General features: G+C 38.3%; 1 protein-coding gene across 3 annotated transcripts in view; it reads right to left on the bottom strand.

The window, feature by feature from the left end:
• Positions 1 to 19663, bottom strand: part of DPP10 (dipeptidyl peptidase like 10) — a 448704-nt gene that overhangs the window by 7045 nt on the left and 421996 nt on the right. For 2 of the 3 annotated variants that reach the window (XM_071746523.1, XM_071746524.1), the window contains exons 17-21: positions 16291 to 16338; positions 14115 to 14213; positions 13937 to 14006; positions 5277 to 5471; positions 3605 to 3659 (exon numbers count right to left, since the gene is read on the bottom strand). In XM_071746523.1, the coding sequence (XP_071602624.1) occupies positions 3605 to 3659; positions 5277 to 5471; positions 13937 to 14006; positions 14115 to 14213; positions 16291 to 16338 (467 nt within the window). Of the gene's footprint in view, positions 1 to 3604; positions 3660 to 5272; positions 5472 to 13936; positions 14007 to 14114; positions 14214 to 16290; positions 16339 to 19663 lie in introns of all 3 variants that reach the window. The other variant, XM_071746525.1, reaches the window with a different exon arrangement.

The following is a 19663-nucleotide window of genomic DNA, read 5'->3' as shown; positions in this document are numbered from 1 at the left end:
GAGCCACAGAATCTTTTTTTTGCATGAAAATATGAAAGCTTGAGAGCACAGATTTATTTGGAATGACACTGGCAATCCATGCCCGTACACCTATAATCATTCCAGACCTACAGAAAAATAAACTCCGAATTGTGAAGTTGGGATCAATGAATGACTTTTTGAAATACTATGTGTAGGCCACAGGTGGCAGGACCTGCCCAGTAATGAGCTCAGTCGGTGCTCAGCCTCACCTGTGCCCAGTTAGGGCTGGCCCAAGTGCGCATGCTCAAAGATCAAGGGCCAATAAAAGGTGGGGCCTGAGATCGGCAAATGGCTCATTCTGAAGCAGGTCGGCAGCTGTGCTGGTCAAGGCCAGTTCTCTACTGATCCTGTCCTCATTCAGAGCCTATCATCTCTGTGAAGTTCATCTCCTGCTACACTATGAGTCCTTCAAATTTCTCTAATTGCCATCTTTGTTCCCTTCATCAATGCTGGAAAATTGATTTTTGAAGTTATCTTGGTTTTTTGTGTTTGGCACTTCAGGAAGAAGAAATTATCCTATGATGGGAAAGAAAAACCTAAACTATGAGCCAACTCAAAAAAAAAAAAAAAAAAAAGAACATTGTGTATCAAATGCTCAGAAAGTTGTGGGTTTTTTTCTCTTGGACTTTTTTGAATCCTGCCTGCACTTTCTGTCTAAATATTTAATGAACAGATGATCTGTCTGGAAGAACTGGAATATTTGAAAAATCTTTAACCTTAGCTAAGAAAAATAAGGAAAGAGGTGGGTTTTTTTGGAGTCAACCTATAGTAAATATAAACAAGCACACCAAAGGGAATACAGAACTAGAGCTGGATTTTCAAGGGAGCATGAGGAACTGAGTTATCCCTTTCTCATAGAAATTCCAGCCCAGGAGGCCAAAAGCCACCCACAACTCTCTATCTGAAGGAGTGGATTTCAGCTAAGAAAGAATTTCTGAGTGTGCACTGGCAACTTGAATAATTCAAAGAGTTTAAGAGAATAACAACTTTCCTCTGCCTTTGGGTTCTCTACTTTTGCTGTTATTTAATATTCTACCTGTGTCTTTCCAAGAAGCTCCACAGCACAATTTTAATCCTAGGATAGCTATCGACAGGTTATTTATTATTTATGCCATGTATTCATTAAGAGCTTGGTTTAGTTCTCCTGGGAATTTCTTTCCTTTTTGCTTCTGCCCTTGCTTCCAGCCAGGCTTTCCAGGACAAAAGCATTACACAGTGAGATCACATTTTTAGAAACACTTTACAATGACAATGTAGAAAACAGTTCATGTGTCCTGATACAAGGATATTTGGTGCCTCACTCACCAGCTGGGTATCTGTGGTTACAGCCTAATTGCCATATTTTCAAGAAGCTGTCTGGCTGTGAAAGTTCCAACTTATTTTCAGGCTCTCTTTCTACTTCCATGAATAAAAATGCAAACTACATGGATACACAATTTTCTGTCCAGCAGCTCAGAGAGGCCCTTGGATCATGCATGGCTTGGGCTTGTACCCCTCATGGCAATAAGCACAGTGGCATCAGCAGGTTGCCTGGCAGGCAGAAACAGGTATTTTCCACACTGTGCCCTTCTGGACAGTCTCCATAGTCTTGTGTCTACATTATGCTATGGATTGCAACAAGAATTTTAGTTCTGTGTAGTTCTCATGTCTCTTAAAAGAGCTTCTGTCTAGTGATGACTCAGTGCTTTATAAAATCAGCATTAAAAACCCCAATGTCATGTTATTTTCAAGCAACGTGAATATTCTATTTCCATCAATAAGCCCAACTTAATATACAGAAATTTAAAAAAAAGATAGATTTTTCCTATCACACTGTTGTACGTGATAAAAATGGAAAGAGTCTTAAATAAATTTTTTAATTAATTCTAACATAAGCAGAGTGGAAGCAAATAGTTAACTTTCAGAAGTTGTTATATAGTTTTGGGTTTTTTTCCTAATTCTAAACCTTACTTTTAAATTTTATGAATTTTTGTATGACACTAAAAAAAACAATTTTGAGATGCTAACTTGTAAAGGGTAAACTGCCTGAATTTAAAGCAGCACTGAAGCTTAGCAAATTTCCCAGTTTCTGATTTTTACTTTCTTACATTTCCATTTTCCATTTCTCTTTCTTTGATAAAAAAATTATGCAGGAGCACCATTACTGACAATATTTTGTTAAGGCAAAAAAATTTGGGGGTAGCCTTTAAACAGTAATGTAAAAACTGGTTTAAATGCATGCTCTGTGGTAACTGTCTCATGATGTCACTGTTTGGAAACAAGATAGTGCTGAATGTCCTACAAAAAAGTAGTTGAATTTTCAAGTATCAATGAAAAGAATTTCTGAGGTCAGAAAAAAGTGAGCAATTCAGGATACTTGGTGATTTCATTTCAGAAATAATATTTTCAATCATTTGTGGGAAGAGGATATGGAAAAATGTAGATGTTTATATGCCTTGTGTACTTTCCTAGACGTTGGTAACAGGCACTAAAAATGGAATAGAAGTATGTGCTACAATCATCTGGTGGATGGAATCAGCCCTACTCATATACCCTCAGCTGAACAATCTCTGGCTGCTGCCCTACAAACCAAATCCAGTTTTCAGTGCTACCGATATCCTTGCAGTGATAGTTTCTTTAGCTCAGGGAGCGTGGCAGGAGCTCCAAGGAATCTTTGAGGAAGGTCACATTCACCTGGAATGCCAGTAATAGTCAGTACTTGATTTTCACTACACTTCACAAACGTTAACTTGTCCTCAAATGCTCCCATGCAGGAAGCAATATCCTCATCTTGAATTCAGACCAAGATGCAGAGGTTAAAAGCCCTGCCCGAGGCCATGGAGAGTCAGTAGCAGAGTGGGGATGGGGAGGAAGGGATTTCCTAGAGAAACACGATGCTCTTACATGATGATTGAGGGGTTTGTCTAAGTACTCGACCATGGTTTATTGTTACTTTGAGGTCAAGGGCACAAAATATTTGCATTTTTAAGGAAACAACAAAAAAAAGCTAGTTTGTAGAAGCAATTATGAGGTGTACGTAAGTGCTGTATTTTTATAGACATCAATAAAATGCTACTTTATTTGTTACTAAAGGTTAAGCCTTTGCCTTGTTCTGTCTTATGTTAGAGGTAACAACATGCCCCACAGCAAGGCCAGCTGACTAAACAGCAGCAGTGAGACTTGTAGCAAATGATGCAAAAAGGAAGAAAACCACAGCACTGAACTTCAGCTAACTTCAGGGGGCACTAAGGCATTCAGATACAGAAGTTGTACTAGAAGGCCATTGCCACTTGAACTGCAGCCCAAATGAGAAAATGTAAGAAACAAGCTGGCATAAAGCCTAAGACTGTTTAAAAAAAAAACAAAGCAAGCCAATGTTTTTTGACCAATCCTTTCTCCTGCAGATTCTGAAACACAGAACTGATCTGGTTTATCTCAAACACCTATTCTGACAAAAAAAAATATACAGAATATAAAGTAAATCATGGAAGGCTTTCCCCCCTATATTAATAACTGAAATTATCTTAGGAAAATAGTTGCTTATGATCCAATAAGATTTTCTTAAAAAATCATGATGATACAACTTGCTGCTTTTGCACATTACCTTTCCAAATATACTCAGCCTCTTAGGATCAATGAAGGGCTGTTTCAGTAGTGATCTGCAAGAAAAAAAAGTTTTGTTTTTTTTTAATTTGCTACAGTTTAATGATTATTTTTACTTTTGTTGAATGGTTAAATCTAGTATGTAAAGAAAATTACTTGTACAGTAAGGAGCTGCCACACATGCAGATCAGGTAGAACAAATGACACCAATAAAATTATTGTAGCACTGGGAAATGCAATTTGCTTTCCAGCTCCCTCTCAGTATGGCAAACAGTTGGTGTTGGGCTCATCTCACATAACCTTAGATATTTGTATTTGAGGATCTTGTCTAAATTGGCCATTTGCACCCTCTTTTCAATTAGAGAAGAGAGCCACAAACAGTTGCTCTTTCCCATCCATGTTGGAAACGTCTCTCAGTTTGGGGAGAATCACAACCCATGGCATGGGTGTCATGATTTCTCACCAATGAGCAGGTAATGAGGTGCCTAGGGTTTGATGGTTTAAAGAAGGTAAGATGAATGCAATTTCTTCAATCTAGATAATTACCCAAATAATTAGTTCTCTCATCAAGGCCATAAATTACCCACAGTGCATTTTATACAGAAAAGACAAAAAAAAAAAAAAAAAAACCCAAAACAAAAAACAACAAAAAACAAACCCAAAAAACAAATCTGAGGGCAAAATCCAACTTCTTTTGAGGGGTCCCAACCTGCTGCAGTGCCAAGAGCACCCTCCCTTTTTCCCCTGCAGTGCATCCAAAATGAAGCCAGATGTAATGGGGCCTAAAAAAGCATTTGAGCAGGGAGCTCAGTTCTCACAGCACAGAGCTGGGTCTGCTCCTGATGGTCCTTTCACAAGGGACACCCTGAACTGCTCTCCTTGAGGCAGCTCATTCCTGACCAACATGAATCCTAGGAGCCCTCTGGCCCTTGTAAGTCAAGTTGGAGCAGTTGCCTACTCATGCAATGGTTGAATCTCCACCCCTTTCAAAAGAAGAAACAATTAAAAAAATAAGTAAATTTAAAAAATAAGTAAATTAAAAAAATCTCTGGCTTAACTCGAGAATCTCTGGAAAATGTCCTTCCAGATCTTGATAATAACCATTTTGACATGGGCACCCTGAGTAAAGGGTGTTGTCAAAGTCACATGTGATTACTCCACAGATGGAAATGACTCTTTTCTGTGGCTGGTGGATTTGTATCAGTCTAAGAATGTTCATGGTAATGAGAAACAACAGGTGTTTGCCCAAATTTTGTTATAAATTACAGCACTGTAACTCCATTTGTTTTGTCTGATCACTCAACTCTGTGATGGAAATCAGAGAAGCGTCCTAGGTACAGACCTAAAATATTGTAACAAAAATGTATTAACATCTGTGCTGCAAGAAATTTTCCTAAGGAATAAAGACAAATTTGAATTCAGTCAGGTGGCATATTTAGATTGCACAGGCAAGGGCAACTTTATCATGGAGAAACACCAGCACAGAAAGCAAATAGGACCTTGGCATTTTATTTGCTGTTTGTAATGAAAAAATTGTTTCCAATTTTGCCACTACATTTAAAATAAACAGTAAAGGCATTCACTAAGCAAAGAAAACAGTCTGGGCAGTTAAAAATGCTAGCACATCAAAATGGAAGCAGGTTAAGAGAGAAGAAAAGTTTGCACATACGTACTCTACGGCTGCTATTTGGTCCTTCACTTCCACGGATCCTAAGCTCCGGTGGACTTCCTGGAGAATCTTAAGGCCTTGAAATCCACTCCCTCTGCCATCAAATCGAGCTACGATGACATTATCAGAGTTGACAAGCACTGAGTCCCAGTCAATGTGAAACTTATCTGTAACCAACTGGCTGCCTGGAGCTTCATCACTGCAAATACCAACACACCAGACACAAACGAGGACTATTGACAATGTGATGCACTTTGCCATTCCCCTGTATTTATTTACCCTAGAAGGCAGAGCTCAGTGGGTTATGCAATCCTGCTGAATTATTGTCACTTCCATCAATACCATCTCATTAGCTAGTGCTGGTAGCCCTGCAGTTGTGGTATGCAGAATAATTTCTTTAGCTTTACAATCACGATACTGCAGTGTTGCCAATACTTGACTATTCTTTATGGAAAGAAACAGAAAATTGCAGCATGTAGTGCTGCTTATCCTTTCACAAAATGAACAAAAAATATAGCATAATCACTAATGTCTAACTCAGTTCTGAGGAGGCTCATGTACAATTTTAAGTCACACTAAACAGACAAAAAGGAAAATCCTTTCAGTAGCCTGATTATGACTTTGTAGGATATATAATACTATTAAGAAGGATGTCACCTCAGAAAACAGAAATAATTGCATTATTGTATCCTTGAATGAATTTTTTGAAACAGAGTACAAAAAAACCTGAAGTGCACGCTGGAGAAAATTATATTTTCTCCTTCCAAATTCACAGCAAGAAATAGATGCAGGCAGGAGTGACAACTATTTTATGATGGAAAAAAAATGTGGCTTACAAGGTTGAAATAAAATGGGAGAATGTAGTTTCTAGAGGAACAATAAGCATTTTCCATTGAAGCCAAATATACTATTGCCTTCCAAAGAAAATAAAATGTCAGTTTTAAAAAGGAAGGTTGTCATTATTTTTCCCTTAAGATAAACACAGAACAAGAGAGCAGGATACCATGAAGTTGTACAAAATGCAAAATACTTCTGTGTAGGTTGCAACTGCCAGATGAATGCAAATTAGAATGTGAAAGTGTGCTGGCTCTACAGAAATGAGATTGGGCAGTGTCTGCAGGAACATCCTGTCTCAGGTTAAAGAAAGACAAAGACAGAAATTATTATTTTGCCAAAGAGGATTACATAATCCTGAAGGGATTAAAACCAAAGAGGGTTTTAAATGAAAGGTAATACCGTCAGATAATTTCTTCTATTAAGAACAACAAAGAGTGGGTGTGAACTGACAGTGATCATTTCCCAAGATCCTTCTTTGGAAGGCATAGCTGGGCTACTTTGAAGCTCAGACTTTATAAATCTCCCACTCCAGCTTGATGGGTTGCCTGACATATTGCTTTGGGAAGCAATTTTCCAGTGTCTAATTTATTTTAAGAATGTCCATATAAGTAGCCTGTGACAGACATTTAAACCATTTCCACTGAGGCACACGTCAAAATTCCCATTAGCATCAAAAGGTCTATTTACTCTTCAGCTGCTGCTATAAAATGACACTGATTATCTGAGGTGTGCTTCTGTCCTCCATGGAGAGACAGCATATATTCTATGTACCACTTAAGCCCCACTTTTAACCTTTTAAATAGGACTTCTGCAAGGTATTAATCCCTTATGTAAGTTGGAACATCACTCTGAGGGCTCTATAACAAAGCAAGTTTATTACTACAGTGCCATACAAGATGCACAGCCTGATTTGTGAAGCTTGCCCTGGGATTAATCTCAAAGGTCAGTTTTTGTTTTATGCTCATCACTACTTACAGCCTAATTAAATTAACTACTGTTCATTGGCACCCTCTCCAGACCATTATTCCTTGACCCCACTAGGAAGCCTGGAAGAAAGTCCATGACGTTTATGCTTGTGTGTAATACAAACACAAAAGGCTTCTTCCCACCTAACTATGGATGGCCACAAGGGAACCATGGAATAGCCAAAGCACTACAGCAAAATCAAACCCAGCACAGAAAGGGCTACATGAGGCTCCATGCTTTTCAGCACCCCTCAAGGGTTCCTTAAGGAGCATCATCTCCAGATTCAGAACTGCCTGGTGTGTTTGTGTCTGTGACAGCAACTACACTTGGATTATGAGTCCACTGTGGCAGCACAATTGCTGATGACTTGGGTATGCTGCTGAAGTTCACCACTGTGTCACCATTTAAATAGACAGAAGCCATCAATAATATACTATTATCATTGACCTTAGTGGGTAATTTGGATGCTTCTTGCAAGGCAGTCACATACATCTCAGACTGGCTGGAAAAAGGGGCAGCTCATTGTAAGTTCATATATTGCTGAAAAGAGAAGAATCTGTTCTTTCAGATTCTATAACAAAAAGCTTAAATTAAAGTCTCTGTTCATGACCCAAGTTACAGCCTACAGGGGATAATACAGTTACCAAGAAGCTGTTGCTGCTTTACTTTCAGCAATACTCCTCTGCCACTCTGTTATCAAGACAGCAGCAAAATTTGTTCCAGGTCTTGCACCATTTGAAAACTAAGTGGCAAGACTTTAAATAGGAATTTCAGAAGTTACAGGGCTGAGTGAGTAGGAGGGGAAACAATTTTAGAAGATACATGGCAAATCACTGCTTAATTTCCATTACACCTTCTGTTTTTGCAAAACAGTGCAGCATACAGAAAAGGCAACCTGCTCAGCAAATATGTGAGAAAGACTACAACTCACATGTTATCCCCCTATCAGAGGATAAAATCTATGAAAAAATGTGTCACTGATAAAAGTCATCTTTTGCTTCTGGAGAAACTGAGTGGGGAAGATGATTAGTTTGCAAAATAGGTGCAATAGAAAAACGCACTTCATTTTCAGATTTCATGAGCATCTCTTTCACAGACATAAGAGTTCAAGCACACCCATCATTACTGGTCAAAAAACAGAGAACCTGAACTGCAGAATCAGAGATTGTCAGGAAGGGACCACTGGAGATCATCTAGTCCAACCTCCCTGACAGAGCAGGTTCACCTACACCAAGATGGTGTTCAGATGGGTTTTGAAAGTCTACAGAGATGGAGGCTCCACAAGCTCTCTGGGCAGCCTGTTCCATTGCTCTGTTTCTCTTACAGTGAATTTTTTTCCCCTGATGTTTAGGTTGAATCACCTGTATTCCAGTTTGTGACCATTCTCCTTTCTCCAGTCACTGGACATGAGTGAGTCTGGTCCCCTCTTCCTGACACCCACCCTTCAGATATTTGTGAGCATGAATAGCCTCAAGCACTGAGGACAGAAAATCCCAGGTGTTCTCTCTCTATTCATACACCCTGTCTAGATATAGCAGAGTACAGCTAAGAACAGCAGCAGTACAATCACTCCCTGAAGATATGGCCAACCACATTAAAACACATCACCAGAATTGGTTCCCATTACTAGGGTAGAATCATGACAGACAGGACTGAAGTAGGAAGACCAGTAGAATTTTTTATTTTTATTTTTTAAATATCTTTCTGAAACCCTTAAGGCTTTGAAAACGCAATTTTGAGAACAAGTGGTGTAGTAACACAGCCCTGTGTCATCAGGAAACAAAGACAAGTTTTAAATATCCCCATCTTCTTCTAAGAAAGATTAAATGAGCATTTTATTCACGTAGTAAGACATGTCCTGCTGCTGGGGAAGTGTGAAAGGGACTCACACTCTTCTCCAAGACTTTTTTGGGGAAAAGAATGGAGAATGTGATCTGGACCATGACTGTCCACAGCATCAGGACTACTAGTGCAAATGAAAAAGCTGAAGTACCCCTCTAGTTATCCTTCTTTTAGCCTAATGTAAATGAATATTTCCCTCTGAGCCTTGAAAAATATTACAAAGAATGAGGAAGAAAACATAAAAGACAAGACTCAACAGAAAATACTTTGTTGTAAAAGAAACACAGTAAGAGCAGTAAAATACTGCCCTACTGGGCAGAGGCAGGATGAACAGAGGCATTAGATGGATGGCTTGCACATGTCTTAGGGATGCTCCAAAAAGTGAACTTTGCAGCTGCTTTACAGAGGAAGGGCTGCTCAAACAAAAAGGCCTTCAGGGATGTCCTCGTTGCACGCACACTGCAAGGTGGTGGAACCCACCACGTGTTTTCCCACTCCATGGTGCACGTGAGCACTGCTCCTTCACTGGAAGCAGCTGCTGGGTAAAAGGAGTAATATCCTTCCCAACCAATGAAAAGTAGGCAAGACAGGTACTAATATGCAAAGTGTTACCTATGTCAGATCTCGAGTATTTCCCAGTATTTGGATTATACCTCTGCATTTTTTCTAGTCTTTTAAGGAGTCATTCCTGAAGCTGTAAGTAACTCTTCATCTCCAACCCTACTGTCTTACCTTGCTATCAGTCCCTAGAGTGTGTAAACTCGAGGCATAAACAGGTTTGATTGCCTGTGAAAAAGGCCTAAAACTTTCATAATTTCAATAATGGGAGAAGTGATCCCCTTTTATTACCAAAATCTACAAATACAGTTTAAAAAAACACAATAAGACCAAAACCTCTTGGAGACAATTCACTGTTATGCTGGAGAATCTCTGGTTTTTCATCAGTTCAGACCAGGACAATCCACTGATTCAGTTTTACAGTAGCCACTTACATAATGCATAATTTTAAATGGTGTTAAATAATAAATGCTGACATATAAGATACATTATTTACAGATTTTGAAGGGATGAGGTTAATTATGTTCAAGAAAAATAAAGAATGATGACCACCTCTCATTCTATTATCCAGATTAAATGCCAGTCTTTACTTAATCATTTCCTGTGTGTTACCTATGAGTGTATCTTCCAACTTTTTTAATGAGTAAGGTGAACCATAATGAGAAAATCAGGGATCTGAAATTTAAACTTTGATCTTAATTATATAGAAAAGAGATGGTAATCACTCTTTCAGACAATTATTGTACATCTCTGTAATATATAGCTACACTGTATGTATTATATCAGAAGGAACCTTAGTGTGAACTGTGTTAGTGGTTAAGGAGGAAAAATGGAAGAAATAATCTATTTAGCATTTTATGGCTTATGCATCACAATTCTGGAAAGAAAAATAGTGCTAGCAAACAAAACTGTTTTCTACATGTGCTACACAGTCCAGCCATACACACGCACATAACAACACAATGATCTTCTATTTGAAAAAGAATCCCTGCAGGATGTTTTTTAGCTGCTGATAGACAAAATACTTTTGCTGATGGTTACAGGATATTTAGGGCCTGGTCCTCAAGTTTAGCTTGTGTCTACATGGGAGTTGTACTGAGCTGACACCCAGGTTTCACACCAGGACCAGGGGCCTCTGGTACAGGCTCCCTTCTAGGATTCAGCTTTAATACTCAGACACCTGTGTGCCATGTTCTGGGAGTTCAAATTTATCTGTAGGCATCCCTGCATGAATGTAGGAGCCTTATTATAGCCATTCACCTTTGCTATGGCTACTAGCTTTTAGTGATTAAAAAAAAAAACAACTACCAAATAATACCAAACTTTCTTCCCTTTATCCACTTCCAACTTCTCTTATCTCCATTGTAACGCCACTGATCCAGAGAGCAGATTACACTACTCAGAAATTACTACTGAAAATGTATGGTAAAATTACGAACCTCAGCCACCAAATCCTACTGTACTCTGAGTCAAGGAAACCATTCACCAGTGCAAAAATCCTTCAGACAGAGCCAAAACCACACAGGCAAACCAGATCCTGGCAAAATTTCTGACAGAGGGAAAATATTAACAAAGATTTTGCAGTGACTCTGGAGCAATCACTGCAGCCAAACAGCGTTCGATCTCATACACCAGATTTATGCTCCAGCTTAGAGAACAAAGCCTTTATGCACTCAGAAGCTTATATGCACTTAACCAGGCATTTAATTTGCACTGTAGAGATGTATTAGATGAATCTGAGGTTTAAATTCACATTTTCTTTCCTTCCCTCCCTCTCTTTTTTCTAAATCCTTGTGAAATTGCACTGCTACTGAGACAGAAAGCAAAAGCCACTTCATATCTGATAATACTTCACTTTCCTAGATACGTCTCTTCTCTTTATATACATCAAAGTGTATGTTGCCTTGATCAAGGTTTTGTATTGAATCTCCTTTCCAAAAAATGGATATACAGCCAAACAAATATTCTTACCAAGGACACTGGCAAGTTCTCTTTTTCAAATTTTCAGCAACTGGAATATAATGATAGTTGTAGCATAGCTTAGCATATAAACAAGTAAATAGGTGCAGCTGAATAATAAGAAAGCCAGAGCTTGTTATCAGTCACTAATACAATTCCTGCCTTGCACTTGCTGTAGGAATAGGGTATTTCTTGATCAGTCCCAACAGTACCACTCTGGGACTCAGGGAAGTAAAATATCTGGGAAATGATACCATATACACAAATAACCAGTGTTACCTTTGAAACATGTTCTTCTTGGTTCTGAATACTTTTTTTTTTCTTTTTTTTTTTTTTTTTTTTTTTTTAAATATTGCTTCTGATAATGAAATAAACATTCAGGTGTCAATTTGGAGTTGTGTGGGTCAACAAATCACTCTCTGCACATTTACAGGTTTTCCAATTGTTCTTTCTCAAGAGGTAGGCGGAATTTATTAGGCTCAAATAATCACCCCACAAGGGAACCTCCCATAACTTCAGTGACAGTTTTCAGTTTTATATCTCATCTGGGGAAATATTTAACTCAAAGAAGGATTGCTAGCAACCTTAGTTTAAAGTATGTAAAAAGCTGCTGAAGAAACATAACTTCTTTCTCTTCTAGGGAAGAGGGGGAAAAACACAATTACATGAGCCAGGGTAGATTTCAAATTTCCAGTTTCATACTTTCATGAATGTATAGGATTTTCTAAAAATAGCTACTATTAAAGCTAATTATTTATTACAAATGTATGGATTTGACTAAAAAGATGCAGTCTTTATGGACTTAATAGGCTCTTTATAAATGTAGATGCCACAATGTGTACTCATAAGTGGATGAATTTCCTTTTATCCCACATGCATAAAATATACAACCATTATTAAAAATACCCATTTGCCATGACTTGGCCATATTATTCCCTCACTGGGTACTGACAACTTTAGTAAGTTTCAATTCAGATCCCGCTTCAATATTGTTCTAAACCCATTTCATAATAGTATTTCCTTAGATTCTTTTTTCCCTTTTCCTGTAAGTTTTGGCCTTGTCCTTTTCCAGGTTTGTGATCCTTCCCTCCTGTCTTCTTCAGGCTATACACAAGTATCTAACCTCATATTCTACCATAACTCTACAAGGCAGATGATGTACTTCCTAGGGTACTTAAAAAGGGAAGTGTTACACTGCTGACACCTTAGTGTTTCTTTACTCTCAAAAAAAGGAATAAGAAGAAATACTTGCAGCTCCCTGTAACTCTGATGCTGTCAATTCAGTCAGCTGGCCTTAGGCACACTTGAAAGACCTGCTTAAAACATACCATGCTTTGAGACCAGGCTAACTACTGCAGAGATAAAATAGTCCCTGTGTCTTGTTTCTCCAACAGAAAAAAATCTGTTTGTGAGCCACTTAAAGACAAGACCCTCCATAGCTGCAGATATATAAACTGAAAAACTTGAGCTTTTAACAGAAAGTGGACTTAGAAATAAGCAGTTTTAAGCCTCTCCATCCAACCATCTAAGATCTGATCTAAGTGGAGGAAAATATGGGATCATTCAGCAGCTCAAGCTTGTAAATTTGACCACCTATGCAATACTAAGGATCTCTGCTGCCATGGAGGGGAGGTCTACTCCAGGTGATATGGCGGCATTTCCATCAATTTAGCAGTGCACTCCTACATATGAGTCCGTGAAATTCCTTCCAAATAAGACTGGAAAAAGATCTCAAGGTACAGAAAAAATCCCTACACCCATGGCCAACTCATGCTGCTGAGCTCAGCTGGAGGGCAGCAAATAACTGAGTCAAACCCGGGCCATCACTGGTTTTCCCAGGTAGGATGCAGGTATGGTCATGACTTCCTCTGTTACACATTCTGTAGGCATGCAACCTGAAAGCTGAATGTATCTGAAAGAAATAAGCACACTATTTCTTTTTAAAAGAACAGCACATGTTGCCAGGGAATATCCCCTTCCTCCCCCAGAATGTTTTCTACCAACATCAACAGACTGCATGGTGCCTGTAAAGTCTTCAGCCATCGATGCTCAAAAGTAATTTTTTCTTCTTTCCAAAAAGCAGTTTTCCTTTATGAATTTTAACTGAGCCCCTCTTCCAAGCTCAACACATCTCAATCAGGGATAAAAAAGAATAAACCCAAAGCACATACTCTGAATGAGATCCTCTGGGGGTAGGGATCAGTACAAGTCCAGGAAAAAGTGCAGAACTACCCACAGCTGCACCATCAGAAGGGCCAGTGCCTCGTGCACATAAAAGTACAACAAAGTAGAGTTAGGTTTGAGTAGTTCAAAAATCTCCAGGCATCTCTACCAGATAGCACTGATAATAAGATGTTCCCAAGTGCAAGCCTTTTGATTATCCACTCAAATCCATGAGGTAATTTTCTGACACAAGGTAAAAAAAGATTTTCTTATTACAGAGTTAAATGTTTTTTATGAAGTACTTTTTTATTATTTGAGTGATTTTACAGAGATACTTACATTATTAATAGAAGGGCGTACTGGTTTCGATCTGTGAAATCTCTTGGCAGAGACAACTGTAAAGGGAGTTCTTTTGAGAAAAGAGCAAAACATTAAAGGCTGGTAGTTACACAAATAAAAAACAGTAACATTGTAAGAAAAAATTTGGCTTGTTAAAATATTATTTTGCCAAATTTACCGTAATCCTCAATGTGAAGCATTTTAATTTCAGTCCTGGAATTCTTCTTCTTAAAAGCAGCTTCTTTCAACACAGCATTATTTTCTAAAATATAAAACTCTGTAGAAAACAGGAAGAGAAAGCAAGTAAAAGGTACAGAGAATCATCACACCAGAGACAAATCAAGAGTGAAAATAAAAATAGAGAAAAAGAGACCAAATGTGCAATGATAAATGCTGTAAATTTGATGATTTCCTCTGTAAATGATAATTCCCTCTGTAAATACTTTGTAAAAATTCAACTGCTTTGCAATTCAGGAACTGAGCAATCAGCCTAATTCAAAACATACATCTATTCCATTTTCTGGCATCAGTAGCCTGTTTTTGTTAAGCACTGACAATAAAATTGCTGACAAACAATGTGAATACTACTACCCCTGGCAAATACCAACAGCAGCTGTTACAGGGAAAGGTTATTCTGCTGGGCAGTACCCTCATCCTCAGGCAAATATCTCTTTCAAGCTCCATATTCCAAGGCAATATCAGCCAGCAGAGCTCTGCTTGATCCCTGCATGTCCTCTGTCTTCTTCACTTCAATCAAGAGAATGAGTTCACTTTGGTTTAAAGCTGCAGACAAATTTGAGGCAATGTTTTTGCACATGAAAGAATTATGGTTTTTTTGTTTTGCTTTTTTTTAAATTTCTTTAATTCAGATTACTGACCTTGCTTCCAAAATACAGGGGTTTTTAACTAAACAATAAACATGTAGGGCCAAAATGGGTAATCTAAGGTGAATGTTTGCTCTGGGCAGTCAACTAAAATGGTGTAATTATAGTCTTGAGGAGAGAAAAATTGAAATAATCTTAATCATTGTTTTATGAATTGAAGAAGATAATCTAATCTTGCATGAAAACTTTAATGGTAAATTGCCTCTTTATTATTTGGTTTCTTGTTGTTACAACAATGTCCCCCATCCTGACTTGCTTTGTCTTGCTCTAAGATGCTGTATGTATATTTTTTATAATAATTCACTACCAACAGTACCTTAGAGACAAGTAATAAAGAATTAAAGTCTGCCTTCACAGAACTGAGTAGTTCTATGGAAGTAAATAGATTTACTTTGAGTAGTAATAGCTACTCCTTATAGCTTTATCCTTTAAATTGGATAAAGCTCTGTCCCCAGTGTACCATGGTAGCCAGCTTTGCAAATACTATCAACAGTGACATTAAAATAAAGGAAGAAAAAGTGTAGATATTAATTAACACTTGACAGCATGATACTATTATCAGTATGGAACTTCAACATGCTATGTTAGATCCACGATTACAGCTGCCCATGACAAAAGGGATGCAGACAACTACAGATTAGGACTTGAATTCAGAGCAGAATTCTAAGTGACACAGATTCACTAAATAAGGACTGGTTTAGTGGTTCTGAATGGAAAGATATCCCCTGTCCTCTGATCCACACTGTCATGCTGCTTGGAGCCACAGTGGAGTTGGAGGTAGCAGAGTTGTTACCTCTACTGCATCAGAGAAAAACTTAAGTGAAGAAACTTCTGCTGCTGAAGGGACAATCTGTCCTTGCAAAGCACCTCATGCAGCCATGGAACAGCAACAGGTTTGGTGTTGGCATACAGAAAGCAATGAGTAAAACTTGAGAATTAGAAGTATTTAATACCTTCCTAAAAGCCTCTATTCTTGGATTTTCCATCACTGAAAATGTCAATGGAGCTTCTCTGGTTTGAAAATGTTAGAGAAGGACTAAGTTCATTGCATGTAGGTGAGATTTTACAATCAACTGTCACAAGACTGTACCTCAACATAACTGGATTATAACTTTAAAAAACATCCCTAAAAATACAGAAGGTGTATCACAATGGCAGCATAATTTACATAGAAAATGAAATGGATGAAGACCAACTTGCCATTTATTTAACTCAAGTGTAAATAGAAGATGAATGATATGCACATAGCACAAAACATTTCTGAAAAGCCTGGGAAAATTTAGCAATTCGAGCAACTTTTTTTCTTTATCGTTTGCAGATGTGATGTACTAGAAAGTAATTAATAGAACTTTATATGAATGAGCCATTGATTAGTTTTCATTTACTTGTAACTGCCTTTTGTCCCCCCCATGGTCCCCAGACCAACCCAGGATGATAATAAAATATATCCATTCCACAAGGAATACTCACTTGCAGTATTACTTGTACTGTGAACACTAACAACTGGAACTCCTGGCCCTATTTTGATGAGAGAAAAAAAAAAAAAAAAGGAAAAAATCAGAGTAGGTTAGTTAGTACTCAGTATTTCAGTCAATAACAAAGAATGAGAACACCAGTGACCATGCAAGCCCCATGCACACACTTCAACCACAGCAGTCACTCCACTGGTGTCTTTTGGGAAAGACACAGGTTAGAGTATGGTACCAACATAGTGTGGAATGATGTCCCAAATGTCCCTGCTGGGCAAGCTGCCTAGAGCCTGCACATTTTTAATCCCCATGTTTTAGCTAGAAGTGAAAACTAAAAAACAAGAAATTACATAAGCACTTACCAGCACCATCTAAAATCCAGCAGTTTGACATTCAGGAAGAGTAACTTTAGGTTGTCAGGAAAGTGAATTAATGATGATATTAATTTATGTTTTCTATGGAAAAAATGCCTACAGAGGTGTTGAAAATTATCACATACTTCACTTAATTAGCTGCTTAAGAAGCTCCATTGGTACCTTAGCTCCAGAAGATCAAGAGCATCACAGTTAAATCCAGGTGGAATGACATCTAATCTGATTTCATGGTAATGACAGATACATATTTTTGACATTCCACTGAGAAACTAAAAGCACCAAGAATAATTCTCCACATTAGCAAGAACTGTGCAAATGGACAGGATGGTGTGTGAAATGGAGGTGACTGAGCATTCAGCACTCAGAAATATAGCTGAGATCACAGTCCCTGCCCAGAAGACTTCCACTAGTTTAAATTTGCAAAAGAAAATGTTATGTCCCCAACTCCAATATGGAATTTGTATTCCAGAAACTTAGTTTTATCTCTGTGAGACAAGAACACCATGCAGGCAGTAGCTAGTGGCCTAGGAAGGATGATACAGAAAAGCTGAAGTCCCTGAGGACCCCATGGCAGATGAAGGCATGGACCCTCTGAAATTAGGAGTTCAGACTCCTGCTTTTTGGAGGAAAAAAAGTTTCCCTTTGAGAGCATCCCAGAGACAGAGTTTAATTTATATGTTTTGAGTCATCCTGAGAAGGTTGTATCTCTCAATTAATTAAAACATGAGACTAGGGAAACGTAAATACCTGAAGTAAATAGCATGATGCCATTCACAGCCTCCACTGAAGATTTTTATCAACTTCATTCTCTGCCTCAAGGGAGACTATTGACAGAGATTTTACAGGTAGATTGCTGACAAATCAAAGCTTTATGCCCTAGCTCTTCAAAAGATAATTTCTTCAGCTGTCTCTTTCTTTTTGTTTTGCTTTGTTTTTCCAGCTCTTTTTACTTCTGAATTTGTCATTTTGCCTTGAATTCCATTTAAAAAAAAACAGTTGTGGAGGTGGAAGCATTGGCATTCTCCAGACCAGCTCTCTTTGCCATACTAAAAGATGGAAGGATGATGACAGATTTTGAAAAAGGGAGATTACAGTAGATCAAAAAGATAATAAAAACGATAAAGACTGACTTGTACTACAGGTGCTGTGTTACAGCTCATCAAAACTAAGCACTGCTCTTAGATTTCCCATTGTCACCTGTAACCAACACTAATTCCACAGCTTACTTCCTCCTGCCTAAAAAGGGAAAACCAATTACTCCCTTTGCGAAGTACCTTATTTGAGTGGATAGACGAACATCTGGTAGCATTAGGAAACAGTAAAGGAAAAACCCACAAGCACTGTAGAAAATAAGTGTAAAAGGCATTCCTGCCAGAAAGGAGAGGCTGTAGAGCTGGTCCTCCATCCAGCAGGCTAGAAATAACTCATCACTCTGGAGAGTCTCTGGAGATGGATACAGGCAGCATACTGAGACAGATCTCCTGGCTGAGTGCAATGAAGAAGGAAAAACTATCCTAAAACAGGTGTTTCTGGGTAAACAGACTGTGGAAGACTTGAAACTTAAATAGATTAAACCAGTCCAGAGTCCCCCAGAGGACTTTTCTGGGCAAATTGCTTTTGTAAGAACTCAGACAGGCTTTTTGTTGGAGAACAACATGTGTCTGTACGTAGGTGGGGTGTCATCTGTCTCCTTGAAGCACTTCACCTCATCCTCTTCAAAGCAACTCTCTGGAGAGGAGTTTTAATACCTGCTCTGTGGTGATGTTACCATCAACTTTGCTTCTGTCAAGTACCTGCCCACCAGAGGCATCTTGCAGAGCTGTGGCAGTACACAGGGCCACACTGCTGCTGTAACTGTTAAGCTCTGATGAGACACAAGAGAAGAGCTCTGAATAACCCCAGGTTGATAACTATGCATTAATGTCAGTTGTAGGAAAACTTAATGACAGTGTCTCATCATCCCTGCCCAACACCTGGAGCTCAGGGCAGTCCACTGGTTGCAACTCAGTGGAGTGCAGGTTTAATCCTACAGTCTGGCCAGCTCAGAGAACTGCCACCTCCAAAGTCACCGAAAGTCATGAGCCTGTCAGAAATTTCATCTGCAACCTCCTACTGATATCCACATTTTTACATCAAAGAAACAAATTAAAAATTACAGGCTGAATATACTTTGCTATAATAAGAAGCAGCAGCTATGTTTTCGGGTCCTAGCACACTGCTGATTCAGGGCAAAAAGCTCTTCCTAATTTAGCAGCCCTCCCTCTTGCAGGAATCTGAGATTTTCCTCATGTCAAGCACAAGGGAAAACTGTGTTAAAAGCATAGGGGGTTCATTACTAGTCCAATCTTTACTCAGATAAGAGCCTTGGGATTAGCAACATAACTTCTCCTTCAGCTTCAACAATATATAAGCCCTACACCTGGTATCTTTTTTCTAATCAGCAACGTAATATAGGTGCGCTTTAAAAAAAAAAAGAGTAACAAAACCGAACTTTATTTTAGTCAATATATATTCATAGATTGTTTGTTTCAATAGATTAAGTTCTCAAGATAGCAGATATTTTATTTTTGTGGAAAAAAACACTGTACAGTTGCAAAAGAAAGAAAAAAAAATGCATGCAAATAAAGTGGGCTATTCACATGAATTTCAAAGGAATTGTGTTTTACTCTTTTCAATCCGATGCCAATTAAGAAAAAATACTGGGAAAACATTTGTAAAATATGGCAAGCCTCAAGGTCAACATAGTACAGGTAACTATGCACTGTATTATTGTCTCATGCTTTTCTGAACTTGTTTTTATAATCTTACTGATTTATCAGTGTTTGTTTTCTGGGTGTGTGTTGTAAATTTTTAGGTAAGGCACAGTTCTAATTTTCTGCTCATGCACACCAGTTCTGAACCCAATTGGTGCCACATCGTGCTACTGGAATGCAGCCAACAATAAAAAGCTGAAACTTACTGCAATTGTACTGATAAAGAGGATCTGTCTACATGAATTAA

This window comes from Heliangelus exortis, chromosome 6, assembly GCF_036169615.1.
Source record: "Heliangelus exortis chromosome 6, bHelExo1.hap1, whole genome shotgun sequence".
NCBI lineage: Eukaryota > Metazoa > Chordata > Aves > Apodiformes > Trochilidae > Heliangelus > Heliangelus exortis.
The sequence above is the reverse complement of the archived record's forward strand: the minus strand, read 5'-3'. Positions and strand labels throughout refer to the sequence as shown.